At 43.3% G+C, this 27,694-nt stretch overlaps 1 protein-coding gene across 2 annotated transcripts in view; it reads right to left on the reverse strand.

The window, feature by feature from the left end:
* Positions 1-764: 764 nt before the first annotated feature.
* The window catches only part of cd99 (CD99 molecule), a 64,812-nt gene continuing 37,882 nt past the window's right edge, over positions 765-27,694 (reverse strand). For both annotated transcript variants that reach the window (XM_078545086.1, XM_078545087.1), the window contains 7 exons: positions 26,237-26,272; positions 25,128-25,178; positions 20,330-20,404; positions 10,234-10,257; positions 8,733-8,846; positions 5,357-5,419; positions 765-3,060 (listed from right to left, as the gene is read on the reverse strand). In XM_078545086.1, coding sequence (XP_078401212.1) covers positions 3,017-3,060; positions 5,357-5,419; positions 8,733-8,846; positions 10,234-10,257; positions 20,330-20,404; positions 25,128-25,178; positions 26,237-26,272 — 407 coding nt within the window. In that variant the 3' untranslated portion in view covers positions 765-3,016. The remainder of the gene's footprint in view (positions 3,061-5,356; positions 5,420-8,732; positions 8,847-10,233; positions 10,258-20,329; positions 20,405-25,127; positions 25,179-26,236; positions 26,273-27,694) is intronic.

Consider the following 27,694-nt stretch of genomic DNA (forward strand, 5'->3'; position numbering starts at 1 on the left):
CATTGATATAGATTGTGAACAGCTGTGGCCCAAGCATTGATTTTTACTAGTTGCAGCCTGCCAACGTGATAATGATCCATTTAAGAGAATGTTGGATATTGACAGGTGACAACCCACAGGATCAATACATTCATTCCAGATATATGGCCTGGATTTTTAAAGGATAAAGGAGGTTTTTTACCACCGCACCCCCCCCGACCCCTGCCCTCCCTTTATTCTTTTATGGTATGTGGGCATCACTTGCAAGACCAGCATTTGTTGCCCATCCCCAATTGCCCTTGAACTGAGTAAGTCAACTAGGCCATTTCAAAGGGCAGTTAAGAGTTAACCACATTACTGTAAGACTGGAGTCACATGTAGGCCAGACCAGGTAAGGATGGCAGATTTCCTTCTCTAAAATGGGGATTAGTGAACTAGCTGGGTTTTTACAACAATTGATGATAGTTGTCATGGTCACTATTACTGAGACTAACTTTATACTCCAGTTTTGTTAATTGAATTTAAATTCCACCAGCTGCCATGGTGTGTATTAGCCTAGGCCTCTGGATAACTAGTTCAGTGGCATTACCACAATGCCATTGTCTCATTGTGTATACCCATGTTTATAAATAAAAGAAAATTATTTTCACTGGATGGTGACGCTACTTAAAATAAAATCCAGGGAAAAAGATTGCTGCAAAATGTTGAAAACCTTGGGAATGTGTCCAAAACATGGATTGTCCTGCAATAATGTTTATGAAGTATCTGAAGCAGAGACTAAATAATTTGGTTCACAAACAGTGAGTTGTTTAATCACACACTATAGCAAAGTTACACATATGCAAATAGTAACATTTGTTTTATTATTACAGTTCCATATTTGATGTAAAGCAATGCAAAACAGTCTCTCCTGATCTGGTTCCTCCCTCAACAACCCCACCCACCAACTCTCTCAGCCAATCATAGTTAGTTGAAGGAACAAGCTCCCATTCAAATGAGACTGCTCCATTTTTAAAAATACATCATTTGTCAAATTTGTATTTTTAATGAGATTGAGTTTAATTGTTTTTAAGTGAGGCAATCACTGGGGGAAAGATCCTACACTTTTTCTAGTGAAAACCAGGAGTACAGAGCAATATTTCCACCAATAAGGGCTATGTGGTATTTCAGCTTCTGTGATCTTCCTACATGGGCTTTCCTTGGACTTTAAGGGACTGTACAAGATCTAAAGATTTCTTGGAATTATCCGGTTATTTCACATGCTATCATTGTGCTTTTGAGAGTCTCCAAGCCAAGAAATTCCAGATGGCAGTTTCAATTTTCTCGTTGAAGTGAAGAATCTCGGGAGAGTCTGGACTCAAGAGTTTCGTGACACCCAGTTGTTAATAGGGATGCCCTTTGGAACTTAATGGCCCGAAACCACAGCCGACCAGCAGAGTGCTCTCCTAGGCTTCACAGAGCACGCAGTCCTAGCTACAAAAGCCAAAGCAATGGATGGCAGGCAGGGTGTTAATGCTGGGGGGCCAGGTCCACCACCAACCCAATTTCCATTTAGTGACCAAAACCCTGGCGTATCACAGCCAGAATCTGCCAGAGGATGGATTGAGTGGGTTACCAAGTTCCATTGACACCCATGTTATCGTGAACCATCTTGATGCCAAAGAGACACCACATCCACCCCCACCCCCCCCAAACCAATGCAGCTTCCTTGCAATTAGCTGAACCTGACTGACACCAATAATGGAGCGAAAAACAGCACCAAAACTCAAAAATACCCTAAAAGTGATGTATGGCTACCTGCAGCACCACAAGCTGTCATGGGGGCACATTGCCCTGGGATTTTGAAATTTCTGAATGAGTTAGGATTGGAAATGAAATTTTTGTGTATTCCAAATTTAAAGATCAAGCAATTGATACTTTCCATAATATGAAAAACACACACCCTCCCTTCTGCAGGTTGAAATAAAAATAGCATTTTGCCACCTTTATTTTGAAACTCAGTATATGCTGTTACTTGGGAGTGCATCACACAACTATATCAACTCTGTGCAAAATAAAGTCTGCTGACACACAGATTTAATTTAATGGAGTTAACATTTTCTGAATTACCGTTGAAATTTGAATTCTGCAGGTCAGGAATGGAGGTAATGGGGTAGGAAAAGAAAGAAACGGAACTTAAAATCTGTACAGACATGCATTACATACTTCTCACGCTACCAATTCACTTAATGGCGATCCCTCTACACACACACAAACTTCCCTCCCTCCAATCAGCACCTCCCTCTCCAAGTCAATAAGAAAAATCTGCCAAGAGGGGGCAGCAGGAGAACAAAAATAATTATTTTTTAAAAAAATCCCCCAACAAATTTCTATTCAATTACCAGAGCATAAAATGCACAGCACTGCAAGTCTTACAGAAAAACTATACAAACTTTCTGAATGACATTTATCAGCAATGATAACTCAGTAAAAACACCAGGTTTTTTTTGTGCAAGTCACAAAACTACTTAAAACTAAACTTTACCTATAACTATTCTAAGGTCTAAAACTTCTATAATCCACAACTCCACTGTGCATACTTTAGGCTTGCTCAACATGTTTTATTTTTAAAATCAAGTCATTATTTGCTCCTCAATCTTATGCATATTTTCAGCACAGTGAAGCATTTAAAAAAAAAAAGCAGTTATATTCACAATTTAACATTTCTAGAAAAAGCTCAAGCCCATTTAACTAATTTACAGCTGTAAGGGGAAGGTGGTGCCGGAGATACTCTCTAAATTTCCATCTGGTTCTGTATAAAAAAGGAAACTTTTGTAACTTCTCCGGAAAGTTTGGGTCAAGTTTCTCATTCGAAAGCGAAGGTGAAGATAAATCCACATTCCTAAATCCAGGGCCATTAGAAAAACAATTAAAAATCAAAAACAAATTTGAACACTATAGATACGAGTGCACAAGAAACAAATCTGAAGGAACACGGTAGTTTCTGGTCGGACAAACGTTTGCTTCCAGTTATTTTTTCTCCCCCCTCCGCTGCTTTCTAGTTACTCCCAGCAGGCTGTTCTTTCAAAAGAGTACTGTAAGCTGCAGAACACAAAGAAGATTTGATTAATCGCTTTGCACTAAATACTTTGGAATAGAAATTCCGCTTCTGATTTACGCTATGATTTTTCCATCCATTCCAATTCACTGGAGTATCAGAGTTTCCACCCCTTCATAGCTGAGCAGTATGCTGGTAACATAACAGTCAATTCCACTGATTTGCCCAGCGGCCCAGCTATTACATGCAACTGCTACTGTGGAACTGAGAAATGCCAAAAAAAAACAAACTAGGAATGAATGCCCCACTCAATCCTGGTGGATCGTTGTGTCCCAATAAAGTCAAGAATGGGTGCGGAGAGACAGAAAAACTGAGGCCACAGGTCCAGAAATTCAAATTACACCCTCAAAGAGGTTGGGGCTAGGTGCAGGTTGTGACCCCCACATCCTGTGACATCAGGGTCAGTACCGATAGGTCAAGGAGAAAATCCAGCCCCTGGTCTGTGCAGTCAGCTAATCGCAGTATCTGTTAGAACTGGTCTCAAACATTGCTAGGCTCAGAAAAGGGCAGAGCAGAAATGCCAGCATTACAGTCAACTGTTGCACCATTTTTCACATCGATTTAATGTTTTGATGGTATATTTCCTCATGCCATTGAAATTAACTGTGAACTAACCAAAAGACCAAAACACACAATGTTTGGATACATCTTGACTTTAAAAGATCAGGCATTAACAGTCACATTTCTGGGGAAAGAGCAAAGGCTAATGGCAGGATTGAATAGTGTAAACACTGGATGGATCTGATTGATTAGCTGCTTTTATGCCATTGCTGATTTACATGAGATCTAGAACTGCTCCCAGTATTTATAGCACTTCTTCATACATATGATAGTGGAAACCTAGAAAACTCTAACTGAAAACTTGAGATGTATAGATTTTTGTTAAGTGAGGCAATCAGAGGGTACAGAAGTGCTTCTTATATCACCAGTGAATGACCTTATTCTAATTTTCAGGTTATGCCTTCTGGACTCCCCCACCAAAGGGGGAGTCTACCCTACTAATTCCTTTATTTTATCTTAACCACCCCAATTAGATCACCCTTAATCTTCCATATTCAAAGGAAGACCAGATTAATCTGAATCTTGTAGATGGAAATGCGGGGTTTCTTGGCCAAGTGCCCTGATGTTGACCGCAGAAGGCTCCTGGCCCAATCTTCAAACTCTTCTGATTTAGCAGATTCCTGGTTGAGTAAAGAGGGGAAGTTGCAAGGTTTACACAACACATCAATTTCAAGCAGCCGGCCAGCAACTTCAGGAATGTCCCTTTAGTGACTGGACTAAAAACTGAGGCCGCATCTCATGGGATGTGGGTGTCACTGGCAAGAACAGCAATTATCAACCATGCCTAGTTGGCCAGAAGTGGTGGTGGTGGTGGGCTGAACCTTTAACCCCTACTGCGAAAGCATTTCACCGCATGGACAATGCTGAGACACAGCGGTTCTGGTTTTTAACTCAACTGTGAAGCTTCTTCATCCTATAGTCTCCATCCCTGGATCCTCCAAAAATAAATTGCGATTAGTCATCACTAAAATTAAAGTTATTTCTTGGACAATTTGGGGTGACATATCCAAATATAGGCTTGCTCCTTCAGAAAAGTGGTGGGGGGGGAGCGGAAGGAAAATTAACGTGTACTCAGTTAATGGGTCATGTGGCAGTGAGTAGATCCTTGCCTCAGTCAGTAGCTCTAGGTTCAAATTCAACTCAAGAGCTTGATGGCCAAGTAAGGTGCGTTCATAACGTGGCCAAACAGTAGAGTATCAACCTGTAAAACCTTCCAACACACCAATTACAGGTGGTAAGAGCGGGAGAGATTCCTGGTCAACATTCTTTCCATCACATGGCTGGAGTCTCTACCATCACCATCCATAGCTCCAGGCTACAACATGGAAAAGTGCTTGGTGCTACAACAACTGTCTCCAAGAGCGAGCTGTAACACGCCACCACACAGTTAATTATCTCAATATTTCAGCATTCAACTGCTTCATGTTAGGGCACTTGGTGAGACTTATAATTTTAAGATATAGGAGTCAAACTGGCTGGAATTCCAAAAAGAGACACCCATAAGCAGTAGGAGTGAGGATGAAATCCTATGACGTTCAATCTCAGTGTTGGCCTCTGAATTTCACCAAGTGGAGACTAGGCTCTAACTCTCAGGATGAAGATAACAAGTTGGAAAGACATCAACTTAAATTGATCAGGTTTCTACGTAATTGTATTATTTCATTTTCACATTGATAAGCAAAAATACTGTTGTACTTGACTGTGCAACTGAATACATACATTGGGGGTCCTCTCGCTGGCCATGAACATTCTCCTGCTTAGTGCTCTGATCAGCCGAGTTCCCTGGTAATACAAACAGGATAAATTGAGTGTTTTTAAGCAGTTTGATTTATTTCCCATGAGCTTGGTTCATTTTGGGGGAAAACTAGATTCTCTCTAGATTTGACGCTTCCAACACTCCTGGCTGGCGTTACACACTCCAAAGTCGAACCTAAAGTCATTCAAAGCTCCGCTGCCTGTGTCCTAGCCCACACCAAGACCTTTTCAACCATTACCCCTGTGCTCGCTGACCTACATTGGCTCCCGGTTAAGCAATGCCGTGATTTTAAAATTGCTCGTTACTTTCAAATCCTTCCATGACCTCATCCTTACCATCTCTATAATCTCCTCCAACTCCACCATTGGTGGCTGCGCCTTCAGTTGCCCAGGCCACGAGCTCTGGGATGCCCTCCATAAAACCTGCCTCTCTTCTACTGTTCCTTCCTCCTTAAAACCTACATCTTTGACCGAGCGTTTGATCACCTTGCCTAATATCATCTCACATGGCTGTCAAATAACATTCCTGGAACATGCTTTGGGATATCTTATATTGAAGAAGGAGTAATACAGATGCAAATTATTCTTAAATATGAGAAGTAGGCCGTCTGGCCCCTCGGGCTTCCTCTGCCATTCAATAAGATCATGGCTGATCTGTTTGTCTTTCGAATTCCACATTCCCATCTACCCAGATACCCTTTGATTCCCTTGCCTAACAGGAAAATACCTCCGCCTAGAAGATATCCTGTCACCCCACCTCCAGAAGCTGAGAGTTCCAAAGTTGCACAACCCTCAGACAAAACTTCTCATCTGTCCTGAAAGGGCAACCCCTCATTTTAAAAACAGTGCCCTCCCTCTAGTTCTGGACTCACCCACGAGATGAAACATCCTTTCCACAGCCTTCCAGTTAAGACCATTCAGGATCCTGAAAACTTCAAACAAGTCATGCCTCATTCTTCTAAACTCCGGCGGAAGCAAGCCCAGCCTGTCCAACCTTTCCTCATAAGACAACCCACTCATTCCAAACATCAGTCCAGTAAACTTCCTCTGAATCTCCTGCAACACATCTACATCCTTCCTTAAATAAGACGACCAAAGCAGCGCACAGTATTCGAGATGTGGTCTCACCAATGTCCTGTATAACTGAACCCTAACATCTTTACTTTTATAGAACAGAAAATACTGGAAAAACTCAGGACTGACAGCATTTGCGGAGAGAGAAACAGAGGTAACGCTGCAAGTCCATGTGGCGGCGCACTCCTGGCCGGAGGCGGCGCACCCCTTCTTGAATATAAGGGTCATATTTGCTGCTTTCCAGTCTGATGGAACGTTTCCAGAGTCCAGTGCGTTTTGGAAAATTGACACCAACACATCTTCTACCTCATTAGCCACCTCTATTAAGACCCTAGGATGAAGTCCATCAGGACCCAGAGACTTGTCAGCCCAAGGCTTCATCAGTTTGCTCAGTATCGCTTCCCCAGTGATTGTAATTTCACCAAGTTCCCCTCTCCCTTCCACCTCCTGATTTACAGCTATTACTGGAATGTTTTTTGTATCATTTATTAGTTAAGACAGATGCACAATATTTGTTCATTTCATCCACCATTTCCTTATTATCTACAATTAACTCCCCATTGTCACTCTCTAGAGGGCCAACACTCACTTTACTTATTCTTTTCCTTCTTAAATGCCTGTAGAAACTCTTGCTTTTACATTTCTAGCCAGCTCCTTTTTATACTCCAACTTATTAGTCATTCTCTGCCATTCTTTATATTCTGACCAATCATCTGACCTGCCACTCATCTTTGTGGAGTTATGTACCTTTCCAAGTTTGATGCTTTCCTTAATAACTTTAGTTAACTATGGATGGTGGGTCCTCCCCTTAAGCTAAGTACATTCCCACTATATAAAAAAAAAATCGAGTATTCTGATATCTTATATTGAAGGAGTAATACAAATGCAGGGATTGTTATTCTCAGACTGTTGTTGTTGAAAGCAGATGACATAAAGCAAGCAACTTCATGTCTCCTGCTCTAGCATTCTATAAATGTTCTGACCACTCTGACATAGCAGGTTGTTTCTATCCCGAAGCCAATTTAAAACCAACCAAAGTTCCTAACCTAAATTTCTCCACCCCTACTGGGCGTGATGGAATGGTTAGGAAGGATCCTGATGAGTGGAGGCAGCATCGGTTCAATGACTCCTGCCAGTGATCTAGCTGCACTCAGTACTGATGTCTCACTACAATACAATCATATCAAGGGCGCAATCATGTTCACATAACCATAAAAATGTTATTTAGCTAATGCATCTGCACTGGCTGTGGGAAATGGCCTTGGAAAGTGAAGACTGGGTTCCCTCAGGGTGCTTTATACAGAGTGAAATGGTTTGGCTTCACACCAACGCCACTAATAGTGTACAGGAAGTCAGAATCCAACAGCAGGGCCTGTCCTGAAACTCGAAAGCAGCCGAGTGAAACACCCTAGAAAAGACTGCATCACTTCACAGAGTCCTCTCCACAGTTAGCATGTATCTGTACCAAGACTATTTGCAGAGTTTGAATTTGACCCAGCTCCATTTCATTCATACACATACAAAAAAAACCCACCAAGCATTTTGCGTGTTGCTGATGAAAACACTGAGGGACGAATCTCCCATCCCCTCACCCCAACACAGTTGGATGGACGCTCAAAACTATGTTCCACTGACAGTAACTAAACCTGCCCACTATCTGGTGGTGCAGGTCATTCTCTTTTGGTGCAGGAACACCTTTTGGAGAGGACTTGCAGCCAAAACTAGACACAGGAGTGTAATAGCCACTGCCTTCATGGTCTCCAACTAGAATGCCTCTTTGGTACCAATATTCAACTTGCTTTGAAAAAAAAAAATGTACTTAAATTCTTGGTGCTCCCAAGTGTGTTTTTTGCCTGCCCTTAATGAGATCCTCATACTCTAGGGTACGAGCACCAAAGTCCATTTCCTGTGGACACCAGCAAGTCGCGTCTCCTGGTATCTGACTTCCATCTGCTTGGTGCCTGGAAAGTAACGTAATGAGGATGCAAAGCAAAAATCATCCCCAAGTGCAGACCAACACTACACAGTCAGAGCTACTCGATAGCAAAAGCAGACCCATACTGAAATGTGGCTGAGAGATAAAGACTCATGGAACACCCTCCCCTCCCCCCAACCCCACCGCCAACCCCCTAACAATTAAGTGACATTTCCAAATTCCTAAAATAATACAGCCTCACAGCAGTTCCAAACTCCTCAGAATTTCTAAGAATCAATGAGCAATCCCCCCTCCCCCTACAATTAATTTGTAAATCATAAGCAAGCTTACCTGTCAAAGAGAAACACAATTTCTTCTTTTGATAAAGGACATAACTGGACACTCCACCGCCCAAAGCCAGCAACACACCTGTGATAATACCAGTAATGGTACTATTGCCAGCACCTAAAAATGTTTGAGACACAATTACATTATTTCTCTTTAAAGAGACCCTGCCTATTTTCATTATCTCTGATCATTTTTACAGATGACGCCTTCATGTACATGACCCACTAGGTGGCAGCAAGGTATAAAGTGTAAGCACAACAGCAGTTTTCCTCTTGTGATAACACTTGGACACGAGGCTATCTGAGGTACGGCAAACTTAAGTACGCAGCACCAGAAAGCCAGTAGGAGATAACCTGTCAGGTTCTCTCAGTCAGATCTACACTGAAATAGGCATCATACAGTCAAGATGTCGCATAACAGAGAACAATACTCATGGCTGTGACTCCACATTTTCAATTTCAAGACTTCAGCCTGATAGCCTGGCACAAAGCAGTATGAATGTGGCCTGGTGGGGCAGGTAACACAGCACGTTGGATATGACAGAGGCAGGTGGAGAGGCAAATCACAAGTTAGTGTGCAGATTCACTGTTGGAGATAGCACAATCACACACTCATACTTTGTATCAAAGAAACAAAAGGGCGCATCAGACTTTTGTTCACTATGGGAAATTATGAAAATAAGAGGTGGTCCAGACAAGCAATTGAGCGCGCGAGCTTGGAGACAATTATAACTCTCTCCACAGGGAGAAGCAGTGGATTTAATGGTCCATTCTTGCTCCAGTTTAACTCTGCTCTTCCACTGGGTGTCTCAGATGGCTGCTTGAACAAGGTGAGAGCATGATTAATCACTTCGGGGTGCCCAATGATGTGAACACAAGCTCTACCTTTTCTACACAAATCAGGTCCCGAGGACTTGCATTGATCGCAATGATTTCTTCCCACGATCCATCTGCCTTAGCCATCACTGAGGTGCTGATCAAGTGTGCTTAAAATATGCAGCTGCACTGCTTCTTTTAGGTGGTCTTACGGCACAGTGGGTGGCACCCCCTGCCTCTAAGCCAGAAGCTCTGGGTACAAGTCCCAGCCCAGGACTTGGCTAAAGGTGGTACAGGTTGAGTACCAAACTGTAAACCATTTCAACACCTTCCAATAGCAGGTAGTAAGAGTGGGAAAGATTCCCAATCTGCCATGTGATGGAAGAACATTGGAGCCTCTACCATCACTATTCATAGCTCCAGACTGCAACATACACTTCAAAATCTATGTTGCCACAGTAATTTGGACCCAGTGAATTGGAACACCACCAACCCTGCTTCTTTTATGAAATCTCCCATTTACAAATCGCAACAAGCCAAACAGAATTGCGAGCTGCCGGCAAATGGATTCAGAAATCCAAAGCAGTCTTGGGCCGTCCACCTTGTGACCTCATTAAATTGTCAATGCGTATTTCCTTTAACCCTTTAAATGCTTTATTTTGATTCAAAGTTAACGATAATAGCCATACCTTGATTGCCTTTCTGGTCACTGCCTGCAAAAGATTTAATAACAAAAATTAGACTTTTCTGAGAAAGAAACTTGTGACGAAATGAACCAATAGGACTGTAGTAAAGACTGATTTAGGGAGAACTGGTCACCAGGCAGGAAATTAATGGTGAGGGCAGTGAGAGGAGATCCACATGTATAGCTTCAAGTACCGGTTTTGGAAAAAAAAAAACAAAGTCTTCTGAAGAGGCAGCAAGACAGAGGGGGTTTGGTGAGAACCCCTTTAAACAAAGGAATAATGATCTTGACGATAGAGCAAAAGTAACAACAACAGAGAAAAAAAAAATCAGCAACTTAGAGCAAGAGGAATGTCAAACATTTTCCACATTTAATCTGACACATTCACAATCTCTCTCAATCTGATCCCTCACTAGAGCTTGCAGATTTCCCACTACCTCCTTGGTCGTTGCACTGTTCACCCGTGTCAATTAGCTGCAGCAAGATGGGGATGGCCTGGCAATGTAGGAGTTTTGCTTCGTTGAAGATGAATGCCAATGGGTTTTTTTTTAAATCAAATGAAGTTTCCCTTTTCGTTTCAGTGCTCCTGTTGAGAGAGTGTGTATCTTGAAATTATGCATCTCTAGCCCTACCTTCTCCGTCCACTTAGGCACAACATCGCACGCTGGGATGTGTCAAACAAAAGAAAATAATTGACTTTCTTCCAGCGATGCAGTCCAAGAATTTTCCGGTAGCTCCGACACACTAGTTCCTTGGGGCAGCCGTGTTTGGGGGGGATGGGAGGAAGTCACTTCAGATGCCAATGTAACGTTGGCTATTCCGCCGCCCCCCCCCCCAACATTGAATACCATAACCCAGATAAACCCATGAAACCAAGCTATCAGAACAGGTGCAGCCCTTTGGAAGGATCTATCGCCTCAAGTGCACTCAGCACTCACCTAAACTAGAGCGTAATGATGTTTAATCAAAACGCAAACTTGCCAGAATGGTACCAATGCTAAATTATAAGTACAGGTTGTATTCCCCAATGTTTATGGGTTGAGGGGGTGATATAATGAAAATCCTTTATCGTTTTCAAGATCTTATAGAATCCACCGCACAGGACGGCATTTGTCCTGTTGTGCCGTGCCTGCTCTTGGAAACAGCTGTAAAATGTACACATCATTGTTTTCCCACACACCCCCCCCAATAACCCTACAAAATAGTCCTCTCCAAGTACATGTTCAACTGCCTTTCAAAAATTTCCAGGGAATCAGATTCCACCACTCTCAGGTAATGCTTTTCATATAACTCCATGAAATAATTTTTCCTCACTTTCTCCCTCAAGTTCTTTTGCCAATTATTTTAAGTACATGACCCCTGGCTACTGACCCACTTGCCAAAGGAAAAAGTTCCTCCCTACTTGCTGTGCCAAACTCCGTCAATTTTGAATACCTCTATCGTGATCTTCCCTTAATCTTCTCCGCTCCACAGGAGAACAGTCCCAACCTTTCCAATTTCTCCTCTCAACTGCAGCTCCTCATCGCCTGGTTATGATAAACCTCCTCTGTACCTCTCGACTAACGTGTGGTACCCAGAATTGTACACAGTATTCTAGTTGAGGCTTAACCAGTGACTTGTGAAATCCAAACATCCCACACACTTCCTTCAAGCACCTTGCCAAGTTGCCCTGCCATGTCCAAAGATTTGTGATTATGATCTCCAGGTTCTCGGTTCACGCAATCCCTTCTCAAAACAGACTGTACTGCCTCTTCACGTGTTCTGCTCAAAGTGCATCATCTCGCACTTAGCCGCGTTAAACAGCATCTGCCACATGTCTGTCCAATTCACTAGTCTGTCAATATCATCCAGCTCGCTGTCAACAACATTGCCAATTTTTGAACCATCCGCAAACTTCAAAACTGTATTCCTTACACCCAAGTCCAAGTCATGATAAAATGATGAATGCACCAGCCCAACATTCAGCAGCCCTGTACATAGGTGCATTGTTCTTAATTCATTCATGAGATGTGAGTGTGTCTGGCTGGGCCAGCATTTATTGCCCATCTCTAGTTGTCCTTGAAAAGGTGGTGGTGAACTGCCTTCCTGAACTGCTGCAGTCCATGTGGTGTCGGTACACCGGCAGTGCTGTTAGGGAGGGAATTCCAGGATTTTGACCCAGCGACAGTGAAGGAATAGTGATATACTTCCAAGTCAGGATGGTGAGTGACTTGGAGGGGAACTTCTACCTGCTGCTCTTGTCCTTCTAGGAAGTAGTGGTTGTGGGTTCCTTTCTACCTGCTGCTCTTGTCCTTCTAGGAAGTAGTGGTTGTGGGTTTGGAAGGTTCTGTCTAAGGAACCTTGATGAATTCCTGCAGTGCATCTTGTGGATAATACACACTGCTGCTACTGTGCATCGGTGGAGGAGGGAGTGAATGTTTGTGGATGTGGCGCCAGTCAAGCGGATTGCTTTGTCCTGGACGGTGTCCAGCTTCTTGAGTGTTGTGGGAGCTGCACTCATCCAGGCAAGTGGGGAGTGTTCCATCACATTCCTGACTTGTGCCTTGTAGATGGAGGACAGGCTCTGGGGAGTCAGGAGGTGAGTTACTTGTCGCACGATCCCTAGCCTCGGACCTGCTCTTGTAGCCACAGTATTTATATAGCTAGTCCAGTTCAATTTCTGGTCAATGGTAACCCCTACGATGTTGATCATGGGGGGTTCAGTGATAGTAATGCCACTGAACATCAAGGGGCAACGGTTGGATTCTCTCTTGTTGGAGATGGTCATTGCCTGACACTTGTATGGCACAAATGTTACTTGCCACTCGTCAGCCCAAGTTATCCAGGTCTCGCTGCATTTGGACATGAACTGCTTCAATATCTGAGGAGTCGTGAATGGTGCTGACCATCGTGCAATCATCAGCGAACATCCCCACTTCTGACCTTATGATGGAAGGAAGGTCACTGATGAAGCAGCTGATGGTTGGGCCTAGGACACTACCCTGAGGAACTCCTGCAGCGACGTCCTGGAGCTGAGATGACTGACCTCCAACAACCACAACCATCTTCCTTTGTACTAGGTATGACTCCAGCCAGTGGAGAGTTATCCCCCTGGTTCCCATTGACTCCAGTTTTGCTAGGGCTCCTTGATGCCATTCGCAGTCAAATGCTGCCTTGTGTCAAGTGCAGTCACTTTCACCTCACCAGTTCAGCTCTTTTGTCCATGTTTGAACCAAGGCTGTAATGAGGTCAGGAGCTGAGTGGCCCTGGCAGAACCCAAACTGGGCATCAGTGAGCAGGTTATTGCTAAGCAAGTGCTGCCTGATAGCACTGTTGATGACCCCTGACATTACTTTACTGATGGGGCGGTAATTGACCGGGTTGGATTTGTCCTGCTTTTTGTGGACAGGACATACCTGGGCAATCTTCCACATAGCCGGGTAGATGCCAGTGTTGTAGCTGTACTGGAACAGCTTGGCTAGTGGCATGGCAAGTTCTGGAGCACAAGTCTTCAGTGTTATTGCCGGAATGTTGTCAGGGTCCATAGCCTTTGCAGTATCCAGTGCCTTCAGCCATTTTTTGATATCACGTGGAGTGAACTGAATTGCCTGAAGACTGGCATCTGTGATGCTGGGGACCTCCGGAGGAGGCCGAGATGGATCATCCACTCGGCACTTCTGGCCGAAGATTGTTGTGAATGCTTCAGCCTTATCTTTTGCACTGATATGCTGGGCTTCTCCATCATTGAGGATGGGGATATTTGTGGAGTCACCTCCCCCAGTGAGTTGTTTAATTGTCCACCACCATTCATGACTGGAAGTGGCAGGACTGCAGATCCATTGGTTGTGGGATCGTTTAGCTCTATCTGTCTATCACTTGCTGCTTATGCTGTTTGGCACACAAGTAGTCTTGTGTATATGGCTTCACCAGGTTGACACCTCATTTTTAGGTATGCCTTGTGCTGCTCCTGGCATGCCCTCCTGCACTCTCCATTGAACCAAGGTTGATCCCCTGGTTTGATGGTAATTGTAGAGTGGGGGATATGCTGGGTCGTGAGGTTATAGATTTTGTTTGAGTGCAATTCTGCTGCTGTTGATGGCCCACAACACCTCATGGGTGCCCAGCCTTGAGTTGCTAGATCTGTTTGAAATCTATCCTGTGTAGCACAGTGGTCGTGCCACACAACATGGAGGGTATCCTCAACGTAAAGGTGGGACTTCATCTCCACAAGGACTGTGCAGCGGTCACTCCTACTGATACTGTCATGGACAACCCGCAGCAGGCAGGTTGGTGAGGATCAGGTCAAGTATGTTTTTCCCTCTCGTTGGTTCCCTCACCACCTGCCGCAGTCCCAGTCTAGCAGTTATGTCATTTAGGACTCAGCAGCTTGGTCAGTAGTGGTGCTACCAAGCCACTCTTGGTGATGAACATTGAAGTCCCCCACCCAGAGTACATTCTGCACCCAGTGCTGCTTCCAAGTGATGTTCGACATGGAGGAGCACTGATTCATCAGCTGAGGGAGGGTGCTACGTGGTAATCATCATGAGGTTTCCTTGCCCATGTTTGACTGATGCCATGAGAATTCATGGGGTCTGGAGTAGATGTTGAGAACTCCCAGGGCAACTCCCTCCCAACTGTATACGACTGTCCCGCCACCTCTGCTGGGTGTGTCCTGCCGGTGACACAGGACATATCCAGGGATGGTGATGGATGAGTCTGGGACATTATCTGTGAGGTATGATTCTGAGAGGATGCCCATGTCAGGCTGTTGCTTGACTAGCCTGTGAGACAGCTCTCCCAATTTTGGCACTAGACCCCTGATGTTAGTAAGGAGGGTCAACAGGGCTGAGATTGCTGTTGTTGTTTCCGGTGCCTAAGTGGTCTGTCCAGTTTCATTCCTTTTTTGTGACTTTTTAGTGGCTTGTTACAACTCAGTGGCTTGCTAGGCCATTTCAGAGGGCATTTAAGAGTCAACCATATTGCTGTGGGTCTGGAGTTACATGTAGGCCAAACCAGGTAAGGATGACAGAATTCCTTCCCTAAAGGGCATTAGTAAACCAGATGGGTTTTTACAACAATGGTTTCGTGGTCATCCTTAAACTTTGAAGTCAATAAAAATCTGGAATTAAAAGTCCACCATCCGCTGTGGCTGGATTTGAACCCAGGTCCCCAGAGCATTACCCTGGGTCTCTGGATTATTAGTCCAGCAACAAAACCACTACGCCATCACCTTTGGGAGCATTCCTTACAAAATTAGAGTTAGGTCATTTGCAAGCAAAATCAAGAAGCACTTTAGTTTAAAACCCAAAATGCGATGGAAATGAGCTCCCTCCTCTTTCCCCAGACTTCCCCAAAAGGGCTGGAGGTGCTAGGTCAAATGCTATTTTCAAAACTCAAACAAGCAGATGGTGAGATTAATCAAAGAACATGGATCAAAAGTGGGAAGAGAACCAAGGTGGGGGGGGATAAAAAAAAAAGACAAACTTTAGGTGCTGAATGGCCTTTCCTAATCTTTAATCCACTTGCAATTAATAAGAAAGTGATAAAATTATAAATGCACCACCACAAAATATGTACACAGTCCTCAAAATCTTGGAGATTGTAAAAGGCCATTGTCAAAGGAAAAAAGTTGAAGTCTAATTTGCACAAAGAAGCCTGAAGGCAAATTTCACATTGCTGCCCAGTCCTGTCAACTTCTTACCAATTCCAAACAAGGCAATTTAATTATGAACATGTGCAGTTGCTGGCAGATATTATGCAGCTCTCAAGTAAAGAACGAGGCAGCATCTTAGAATCATTTTCATGGGTCTTGCCAGCTAAAGAAGCAAAGCTAGTTTGGTGCATCTTGTGTATCTGCAAAGTATTTGATGCAAATAGTGGAAAACCTTTGTCCACAATTCACCTACTCGCACTCTCAGATGAGGAAGAGTGCTTGAAAGAAAAATGAAAGGGGGCTGAACGAATTGTTAGTTATTCCAGCAACTCAGCAGGTAAAACAAGCAAGCCATAGCCACAAGGAGTAATTGTAAGCAGTTACAATGGGAGTGCCCAATTGCCCAGAATTGGTAAATCAAAATGTTATAGGAACATGCCATCTGAACATTCCCCACACCACCTCTCCCCAGATAAATGACCGACAATGAACAAGTACAAAATGTACATTCTGCCCAGACCATTTCATATCATGTCACTTTTGGTTAATCATCATAATCTCAGACATTTCCTCCTTCGATGAGCTTTCTCAGGAATGCACCAACATTCCGCAGCATGGAATGATGAACAGTGGACCCACACAATGCAGCTAAAGCCTATTTTAAGTAGGGGGCACTGTTGACACTTTCTCCACCCCTCCCCCGCCCTCCGCCCAGTGGGGAAATCAAGGAAGAGTAATAAATCTATGACATTGGAAAATGGCTTTGTCTCTGCCTCCATGCCATGAGTTGTGTGTTTGACAAAGTGTTAGAATTGACGTTTATCAGATTACATTTTAGGACTGTATCTTTTGGTTTATAATATATTTGGGGAGTATAGTTTTAAAGTTAGGGTAAATGAAGGGGGTCGGGTGACCTGTTCTGGAGTGTCTCAGTAACAATCAAATCATGCAGGCTTAGAGGTCAAGGAGGGCTCAGGTTGTTTTACTGAGAGGAAGATGCAAAGTATTTATGCTTGGAGACAATGGCCGCAGTCTCAGCCTACAATGATTAGACCAGGAGTTTCCCAAAACCCCAGAAAGGCATTATGGGTATCAAGTTGCAAATAGTGGTGCTGTAAGCTATCCATTTACCTTCAAGTTGAAAGGGAATTCGGATCAAAGATAATTAGCATTTCTACTTAGATACAAGACTAATGTGTTTTATGTTGCCATGGGAAAGAGGGCAGAGGAAACCATTTTGAGATCAGGCTGCAGGCTTCCCTATAAACCCATGAATATCACAGACAGACAGCAGTTTTTGCAGTTTAGTCTTGTGTGGTTTGCAGCCATCCAAGAGGTATAGAGAGGAAGAGATAGAAGCAACCAGGCCTGCACCTTAAGCAGAGGAAATACAGACTCTATTGTTCACCAAGTAGAATGTCAGTGGGGGCTCACACTTTGAGAGAAGAGAGTTTGCGAGGATTTAAAAGAGGCTAGAAGATTTGCCTAGCATGGGCTAGAATGAGGGATCTACAACATAAAGGCAGCTTTTAAAAAAAAGTTATTTGTTCATGGGAGTAGCCTTCACTGGCAAAACATGCATTTATTGCCCATCCCTAATTGTCCTCGAGAAGGTGGTGGTGAGCCGCATTCTTGAACTGCGTGTGTTGTAGGAACACCCACAGTGCTGTTAGGGAGAGAGCTCTAAGATTCTGACCCAGCGACACTGAAGCAAGGGTAAGATAGTTCGAAGTCAGGGTGGTGCATAGCTTAGAGGGGAGTTTGTGGGTGGTGGTCCTCCCATGCATCAGTTGGCCTTGTACTTCTTTGCGGTAGAGGTTGCAGGTTTGGAAGGTGCTGTCGAAGGAGCCTGGGTGAATTGCTGCAGTGCATCCTGCAGATGGTACACACTGCTGCCACTGTGCATCGGTGGCAGAGGGAGTGAATGTTGAAGGTGGTGGATGGTGTGCCGATCAAATGGGCTGCTTACTGGAGGATTAGTTCCAGGCATTAGAGGGTACCCAGCTAGGAAAGAAAAAAAAGGAAGCAAGCCATTGGAAGCTGGGAATTTTAGGCTGGTTTCTGGAGAGTGAAATGTTCACTTAAGGGTCAGTGTAACATATAACCATCCAAGTCATTAATATAGTTCCTAAATAATTGAGTCCCCAGCACTGATCCTTGTGGCACTCCACTAGTTAGTTTTCCAACCTGAAAATGACCCTTTGTCCTGACTTTGCTTCATGTTAGTTACCCAATTCTGTATTAGACCGTGCCAATATGTCATCCCCCTCCCCACACCATGAGCTCTCATCTTGTGCAGTAACGTTTTATGTGGCATTTTATAAGATACCTTTTAGAAATCCAAACAATACATTTATTGGTTTCTCCTTTATCCACCCTGCTTGTTACATCCTGAAATAAATTTGTCAAGCAGCATTTCCCTTTCACAAAACCATGTTGACTCTATTGGATTGTATTATGGTTTTCTAAAATGGCCTGCTACAACATCCTCAATAATTTATTCCAGCATTTTCCCTACTACAGATGTTAGGCTAACTGGCTTAAAGTTTTTTGCTTTCTGTCTGCCTTCTTTCTTGAGTAGTAGCGTTTGCAGTTTTCCAATCTGCTAGGACCCAAGAATCTAGGAATTTTGGAAAATTACAACCACTGCATCTACAATCTCTGCAGCCACTTCAAGGGTACAAGATATCAGGTCCAGGGGACTCGTCAGCCTTTAGTCCCATTAGTTTTCCTAGTACTTTTTCTCTACTGGTCATTATTGTTCAAGTTCCTCCCTCCCTTTTGCCCCCTGATTTTCTACTATTCTTTGGATGCTTTTTGTGTCTTCTGTGAAGGTGGATACAAAATACTTGGTCAAAGTCGGTCAATTTCTCATTTCCCATCAATAATTTTCCAGTCTCATCCACTAAGGGACCAGTACTCAAAAAAAGAGTAGCACCGATACTTGTAGAAGCTTTTACTGGTTGTTCTTATATTATTGCTAGTTTTCTCTCATGCTCCAATTCCTCCCTCTTTAAAAAAGAGCATCCTTCGCTGGTTTCTAACATTTTCCTAATCTTCTGGCCTATCACTGATCTTTGCAGCATTGTACATTGCCATGGATGGTGCCTCTTCTCAGTCTCTCTCTCAATGGAATATAGCTTTGAGAGATTTATTTATTGTCTGCCACTGCTTCTCCACCATCTTATTTTTAAACTCCTTTTCCCATTCCACTTTATTGATGCTTGAGGAGAATTGGCTAAAGTCAATTACAAGGGTAAGGCATGAGTTCCCAGACTCAAATTTCTCACCCTCAAATTCTATCATGTTATGATCACTCTTACCCAGAGGATCCTTCACTGTGAGGTCATTTATTAATCCTGCCTCATCACACATCACCAGGTCCAAAATAACCTTATCCCTGATCAGTTCCAGAACATATTGCGTTAAGAAACTGTCCTGAATACATACAATATGAACTCATCCTCCAAGCTACCTTTGCCAATTTGATTCACCCAATCTATAAGATTAAAGTCACCCATGGTTATTGCTGTACCTTTCTTACAAGCTCCCATTATTTCTTGATTTATACTCCGTCCTACAGCATAGCTGCTGTCAGAGGGCTTATAAACCATGAGACTTAGGAGCAGGAGTGAGGGCAGGTCATTTAGCCCTTTGAGCCTGCTCCACCATTCGATATGATCATGGCTGATCCGATTGTGGTCTCAACTGTACTTTCTTTTCTGCCCTCCATAACCCATGACTCCCTTGTCTATCAAAAATCTATCTAACTCAGCCTCAAGTTCAATCATCCACCTCCAGTGCTTTCTGGGGAAGAGAATTCCCCAGACTAGCAACCTTCAAAAAAAAACTCCTCAGTCATTCCCACCAGTGACTTTTTCCTTTGCTATTTTTACCTCCACCCAAACTGACTCAATATTTTGATCCTCCGAACCAAGATCATTTCTCAGTACAGTACTGATCTCATCCTCAATTAACAGAGTTACCCCACCTCCTTTTCTTATCTTCCTGCCCTTCTGAAATGTCAAATACCCTTGAATATCCATGTCGCTTTGCAACATCTCTCTCATATGGCTATCATATAATACTCATTTATTTCTTTTTGTGCCATCAATTCATCCTTGTTACAAGTGCTGCTTATGTTCAGATAAAGAGCCTTTAATTCTGTCTTTTAACCATTTCTCCCTATACTGACATTACTTGCTGGTGCACACTCCATCCCTTCCTGCCTACTCTGGTTATTATCCGCATCACTACTGCGAGAGCGAGTGCTACAGTAAAGGTCTTAAAAATGCGAAACTTTGTTGCGTGATCCTTTGAGATGGTCAGAGTGTTCAAATCTCATTAAAGTTATTAGCGTCTATGGGGATCATAGATAGTATACTATTTACTCAACAGTACAACAAGGTGTGCAAGCAGCACATCAAAAAGGAACCAAATAAAGATTCTGAAAGAAAGTAAATGTTACCTTTAGGATTGGTCCCTTCAGGATCAACAGCACCGCCTGCAGCATTTACAAGATCATCGTCCCCAAACTGATGATCTACCAAATGAAAATAACAACGGTGAGGAACTCATTACTGGAGACTGAGGGAACAGCTACACTGAAAACTAAACAGAAGTAAAAAAATGTGATTTTTATTTTTACTTTATTTCATTTTTACTTCTCTGTGGCTCTGAAGAGTCCTAAGGACTCGAAACGTTAACTCTGTCTTTCTCTCCACAGATACTATTAGACCGGCTGAGTCTTTCCAGCATTTTCTGTTTTGGCTTCAGATTTCCAGCATCCGCAGTATTTTGCCTCTGGCCTGATAAAATAGTTACTTGGGCAAGACATTAAAAATTGATCAGCACCTGGGAAACTACACTCCATCAAAGGAGCCAACCAGTTTCAGAAGGGGAAGAAAAACCACAAATCCAACCCCCAACAGGACTTGGTTAGCTACTGTATTTAAAAATCACCTTGCAGTGCTTTTCCTACAGTAAGGATACTAGGCAAATAAAAGTTATTATTGTAGTGTTAGGAATTGCTTCAGTCAAACACGCAAATTCTTCAGTTCACTATTGGACCAGGTTGTCAGCAAAAAAACAACCAACAAAACAAACAAAACACACACTTATGTAAAAGCAAAAGACTGCGGATGCTAGAAATCCAAAACAAAAACAAAAATAAAAATACCTGGAAAAACTCAGCAGGTCTGACAGCATCTGCGGAGAGGAATACAGTTAACATTTCGAGTCTGTTCTGTTGAAGAGTCATACGGACTCGAACCGTTAACTGTATTCCTCTCCGCAGATGCTGTCAGACCTGCTGAGTTTTTCCAGCTATTTTTATTTGTTACACACTTATGTACAGTTTCCAATAGGCAGGGGCCTGTGAAACAACCGCCAAATTCAGCAATTGGCAAGCTTACCCAGAGGATGGCTCACCACCATTTCTTGGGGAAACTAGGGAAAAATCAACCAGTGCCTGTCAAACATAAAAAGACAGCCTTTTTCCACAATGTAACCTTGCTCAACTTCAACAGTGTCGGCTGATTCACTGCTGAAACCATCATGGATACCTTTGTTGCCTCTAGACTTGACTAGAGGGGGCAGAACATGACTCCCAGATGTGGAAAGCCCAAACTCAGCAAGCCATGTGAACTCAGCACTAAGTTCAAACAGACCCCTGTTATGGTGCAGCAGATGACGTGTGGATAAGCTCTGTAGAATTATGGCCAACCTTTTAAAAAGAAAAACTGCCCACCTTTGTAAGACTTGAAAAAAAAAAGAAATCTGCTCTAGCCTATCTATCTGATAGATAGATACTTAGAACTTTATTTTATTTCATCTGAACATGGCTCCTGAGATCTCCCCATGGTGCATACTAGATGAACTGGCATGGAGTGTGTAAGGGCAAAGGGAAGTGAATGGGGTGGGGTGGGGGGGGCGTTGGGCTCACGAGTTAGCACTAAGTTGACAGAGGGGTCATGGGGTTGGGTGGGGTGCATGGGCTGGCATGAGTGGGAATGGGGAGTGGATGGGGCAGCGAGGGGCTGTGAAGGGCAAGAGTTAGAGGACCTAATAAAAGCAAATACTGCGGATGCTGGAAATCTGAAACAAAAACAGAAAATTCTGGAAAATTTCAGCAGGTCTAACAGCGTCTGTGGAGAGAAAAGAAAAAAAAGTGTTCACGTTTTGAGTCCTGATGACTCTTCTTCAGTTAGACCTGCTGAGTTTTTCCAGCATTTTCTGTTTTTGTTAGAGGACTTGATGTTTAAGCAAACAGCTGGGACAATGTTCCAGAGAACCAAGGCTGGCCTTTTAAACAGCCCACCTCAGCACTCTGCAGACCCCCGTGCCCACCTCTGAGCTGCATCCGGGGGTGGAGGCTGGACTCCATTCTGCACCCTCGGAATGAAGATCCTGCCATTCGGGAAACGCTTTTCCACCCCTCCAACACCCACACACCTCTTCCCCCCCACCCCCACCCCCCTCCCCCCACACCCCCACCCCCTCCAACACCCATGCCCCGCCCCCACCCCCACCCCCTCCAACACCCAGGCCCCACCCCCGCCCCCACCAACACCCACGCCCCACCCCCAAACCACTTTTGTGGCTTGGTGTCATTCTGTGTGTTACAATCTTCCTGTGAAGCACAGATTTCATTACATTGAGGCGTTATACAAGTTGTTGCTGAAACAAAATCCTTAAGGGGCTGAGAGATGTTTCCCTGGCTGGTAAATCTAGAACTAGGGGGGCACAATCTCAGAATAAGGGGTCAGTCATTTATGACCGAGAAGAGAATTCTTCACTAAACTGTTAGGAGAATCTTTGGAATTCTCTACCCCAGTGCACTGCCAATTGTGATCGATAGTTTTCTGGATACTAAGAGATGCAAGGGATACAAAGATAACGTGCGATGGTGGAACGGAGGAAGACCATCAGCCATGTTGGCAGAAAAGATGGTGGTTGAACAATGAGCCACATTCAAAGAAGAATTATTGCAGGCAATGTCAAGGTATATTTTCTTGACAGGGAAAGGTAGGACCAATAAATCCAGAGTGTCCTGGATGATGAGAGAGATATATAGAAATGAAAATGAAAAGGAAGAAGTACGTGTATGACAGATGTCAGGTAGAAAATATAATGGAGAATCAGGCTGAATATAGAAAGGACAAGAGGGGGAAGTGAAAAAAAACTTAAGAAAAGGAGAAAGCATGAAGAGACTGGCAGCTAACATAAAAGGGAATCTCAAGGTCTTCTGTAAGCATTTAAATAATAGAAAATGGTGGTAGAGAGAGTAGGGCCGATTAGGGATTAAAAAACAAAAGGGGACTTGCACATGGAGGCAGGAGAATTAACGGAGGTATTAAAGGAGTACTTTAAATCTGTCTTTACAAAGGAAGATGCTACCAGGTTGAGATGAGAGGGGAAGTAACTGGTACACTAGAAGAATTTACAACTGAGGAGGAGGTGTTGTTAGAAAGACTATCTTTACTTAAAATAGATAAGGTACCAGGACCGGATGAGATGTCTCCAAGTGTACTGAGGGAAGTGAGAGTGGAAAATGCAGAGGAACTAGTAATAATCTTAGACACAGGGGTCATGCCAGAGGACTGGAGAATTGAGAATGTTACTCCCTTGTTTGAAAAGGGGTGCAAGAATAAGCCAGCAACCACAGACTGGCTTCAATGGTAAGGAAACTTCTGGAAACTACAGTTCGGGACAAAAATCAAAGGTCACTTAGACATGTGCAGGAGAACGAAGGAAAGCCAGCATAGACTCATTAAGGGAAAATCATGTTTAACGAACTTGGAGTTTTTTTTGAGGAAGTGACAGAAGGTTGATAAGGGAAACAATGTGGTGTACGTTGATTTTCAAAAGGCACTTAACACAGTGCCACAACAGACTTGAGCAAAATTCGAGTTCATGGAACAAATGGAAAAGTAGGCACTTGGATAAGAAATTGGCTGAGTGACAGGGAACAGTAGTAATAAATTGCAGATTGGAAGAAGGTTTGTAGTGGAGTTCCCCAGGGGTCAGTGTTGGGACCCTTGTTCTTCAATGATGTATATTAATGACCTAGATAGTAGTGTTCAGGGCATGATTTCAAAATCTGCACATTATACGAAGATTGGAAACTCTGTCAACTGTGATGAAGATAGTCTTGAACTTCAAAAGGACAGACACGTTGGTGAATTGAACAGACAAGTGGCAGGTGAAGTTCAATGCAGAGAAGTGTGAGGCGATTCATTTTGGCAGGAAGAATATGGTGAGACAGTATAAAATAAAAGGAGAAACTCTAGAGGTGGTGCAGGAACAGAGGAACATCAGTGTATATGTACACAACTCATTGAAGATGGAAGGGCATGTTGAGAAAACAGTTAATAAAGCATATAGTGTCTTAGGCTTTATTAACAGGGGCACTGAGTACAAGAGTAAGGTGGTCATGTTAAACTTGTATAAGACAGTTAGGCCTCATCTAGAGTACTGCATCTAGTTCTGGGTGCCATACTTGAGGAACAATGTGAAGGCGTTGGAGACAGTACAGAGGACACTCAAGGGTGATTCCCAGGATGAAGAACTGTAGCTAAGGACGATAGATTGGAGAGGTTGGGGCTGTTTTCCTTGGAGAAAAGGTGGCTGAGAGGAGATTTGATAGAGGTATTCAAGATCCTGAGGGGTATGGGCAGGGTAAATAGTGAGAAACTGTTTCCACTCAAGGGAACATCAAGAAGTAGAGGGCACAGGTTCAAAATATTTGTTAAAAAGGAGTAAAAGTGATGAGGGGAAAAATATTTTCACCCACAGGGTAGGTGGAGTCTGGAACGAACTTCCAGAGAGCGGTGGAGGCAGGTTCAGTCATGGTACTCAAAAGGGAATTGGATTGCTATCCGAAAAGAATTAATGTGCAAGGTTACGGGATAAGGCAGGAGAGTGGGGTTAGGTAGAATGCTCCTTCAGAGAGCCAGTGCAAACGCGACAGCCTGAATCACCTTCTTCTGCACTGTAAAGATTCTGTGTTATAATCATATTGAATGGAGGAGCAGGCTCAAATGATTGAATAGTCTACTCCTACTTATGTCTCAAAAACTTTTTAAAAACAAGGTTGATTGGCAGGAGAAATGGAAATGTCAAAAGGGTTGGCGGATACATCTAGCCATTCTGATGCTGTGTGTGTGACTGGGTGAGTTCCTGTTAAGAAGAACCAAGGCAACACAACTTTTCTTCAAGACAAGGTTATGCCATGCGCCAACACACACAAAAGCTTGTGCCATTACCTGGATCACCATTAGCTGGCTGTTTAGGAAGCCTCGTTGGAGTATATTTGTCTGTTAGAAAAGTAAAACTACAGTTTAGGATTTGAAATCCATCACAAGGGCAGGTTACAATACATTATGACATCCTCCACTGTGCATTTTGTTTAGGTCATCAGTTTCATGTACATTAGAGTTCAGAACAAAAGCAGAGTGATCCCTCAACAACCAAGTATCATAGAAGGAAAGAAGCATACACATCTGCACACCCAAATGTTTGATAAAACCGAGGCTGGATTAGCTGCCCGCTGACATACAAAGCAAATCAAGGCCATAGCTCCCCCTAGCTAGGAGTCTAGCAAGCAAAGCAGCTGACGTAATACTAAGCTATATACATACAAAGCTAATGCCTCCATCCATCCAACCTCCAACACCAACTTCATATGTAGAATTTGCAATTGGTTATGCAAATCAAGACTTGGCCTAACGTCACATGAGACATCAACCTAGGCTATTGAGAGTTTCTTATCCCCTCTACACTCATCCGTTGCAGCGATGGGAGAATCCATACCTGCATACAAACTTTGAAATCCTAATCTGTGTTGGATTGACAGAAGACAGGCAGACGGCAGGGTCTTCACTCCAACTACCTTGGTGCTGTGCATATGTGCGGGGACAAAAGCAGCACTAGACTTGGGTGTGATCCTCCCAAGGTCGAAAAGTCCATCTGTGAGCTCACAGATGAAGACTGGCAGAAAGCTCAGTGCCTGTGGAACTGCACAAGGATGCACCCTCAAGGTTTGTTTTGAGGGTGCCCTAAACTGCGAGTAAAGTTCTATCCGTTCCAATAAGTATGCGAAACTCATAATTAAGTTAGTTACTTGGAGGGATCGAATTTCAACCATAAATACTTTCACATTAATTACACAGCATACGAGGCGAAGTTACTGAATGCTGTAAATCTTCACAGAACATTTCAGATTCAGGGTATAATCCCCCACCCCAATTTGAACAGTCCATATTTGAATATATTTCACAATTTTATGGCTTGGTCCAAGGATCAATTACTGAATGGGTAAATTATAGTCTATAATCCTGTACTATTAAAGTTGATTTGAAATAACTGTACTTACCTTCACCATCAACGGCATCACTTAGATCAAATTCATCTGAGAAAAAGAGAAGTGAAGTTAGCAGAATCTTGGAACACTGACAAGTATTCACAGAAGTGGTCAGACTTTACAAACGCAGGAAATAAGCATCGAGTTATGCATTCAAGTTACTAGATACACAGCTTCCTTCAGTCAGGAGTTATAATGTTTAAAAGGTCTGTACAAATGGAGGAGTGAGAAAAAAATAAATCAGCAAATGCTGGGATTTAAAATAAAAACGTGTTCCCAATAAATTGAGCATCCTAGAAATGCACAGTAGGCCAGGTCAGAAAATGAAAAGAAAGTCCAGATAAGACAGGTTAACATGTCTGCTGGGATCCTTCGCCAAAACTCGATGTGGACGTGCAATGCTTTGCCACAGGGAGTGAAAGTCAATGGATATTATTGCGCTATAAAAGGGAAGGCGGGGTGAGGGGGGGGGGGGAAGAAATAAAAAAAACATATGCATTTGAAGCAGAGGAAAATACAGCACCCACACTGGAAAGTAGGGCAGTGGGAAAAGAGAAATGGGAGCAAACCATTCAGCCCAGTTTAACATTCGATCAGATTATGCTGCATTTATACTTCAACCCCACATCCCCCTCTGCCTTACTTAACAAAAATCTACTGATGGCTTTCCTAAAAACTTCAAGTGGCCCTGTATCCACAATGGGGGTGGGGGGGACGGTGGTGGACATAGTGCTGATTAAACTGGAGTCAAAGAATGGTGGACAGAAACGCAAAATGAAACAATGGGCAGCCTTTAAAGGTGGAGGTGGAGGAGATGATTCGGGGCGGGGGGAATGGAAGGACAACCGAAGTCAGAGTTCCCTGGGCGACGAGGGAGCTGTAGAGTAAGATGAAGCAGAAAAAGGGGACATATGACAGTAGGAAGTCGACTGCTGTAGCAAGGAGCTGGCACAAACCTAGCCAGCCAAATGTTTCCTCCTGTACTGCAACATCCATGGTTCTGCAAGAGGTTTCATAGTGTTTTTTTTAATTATAAAGTACAACTGTTGAACCATTAACCATTCCTTTTTTAGATCCCAATGACCTGTTCAGTATTCTGTGTACAGATGGACTCTGGCTGCTATGCTCTTTGCTTCTCCATCCCCCTCATCTCTGCCAGCAGACACTCCAAAAAAAAAGTTATTGCTGTGTAAATTAGCTTCAAATCCTGATGGTCGAGCAGCCTGGTTCTGCCTGACATTTTCTCACCAGTTCCTATCTACTTGCAAATACTCAAGTTAACTTTAGCCAAGACTGGAAACAGAAGGTAAATGTAGCTTAGTTTATAGGAATCATCCCTTCTGTGTCCCTCCCTAAAAATTCAAGGTAATCAGGATTTGTTCATACGGTCTGTGATATTGCCGAACTTGATTGCTTTGTAACACTCTTCCTTTGAACCGATGGGACTGAAAGAACAACATAACCTTCAGT

The sequence above is a fragment of the Cetorhinus maximus genome, chromosome 7, assembly GCF_964194155.1.
Source record: "Cetorhinus maximus chromosome 7, sCetMax3.hap1.1, whole genome shotgun sequence".
Taxonomy (NCBI): domain Eukaryota; kingdom Metazoa; phylum Chordata; class Chondrichthyes; order Lamniformes; family Cetorhinidae; genus Cetorhinus; species Cetorhinus maximus.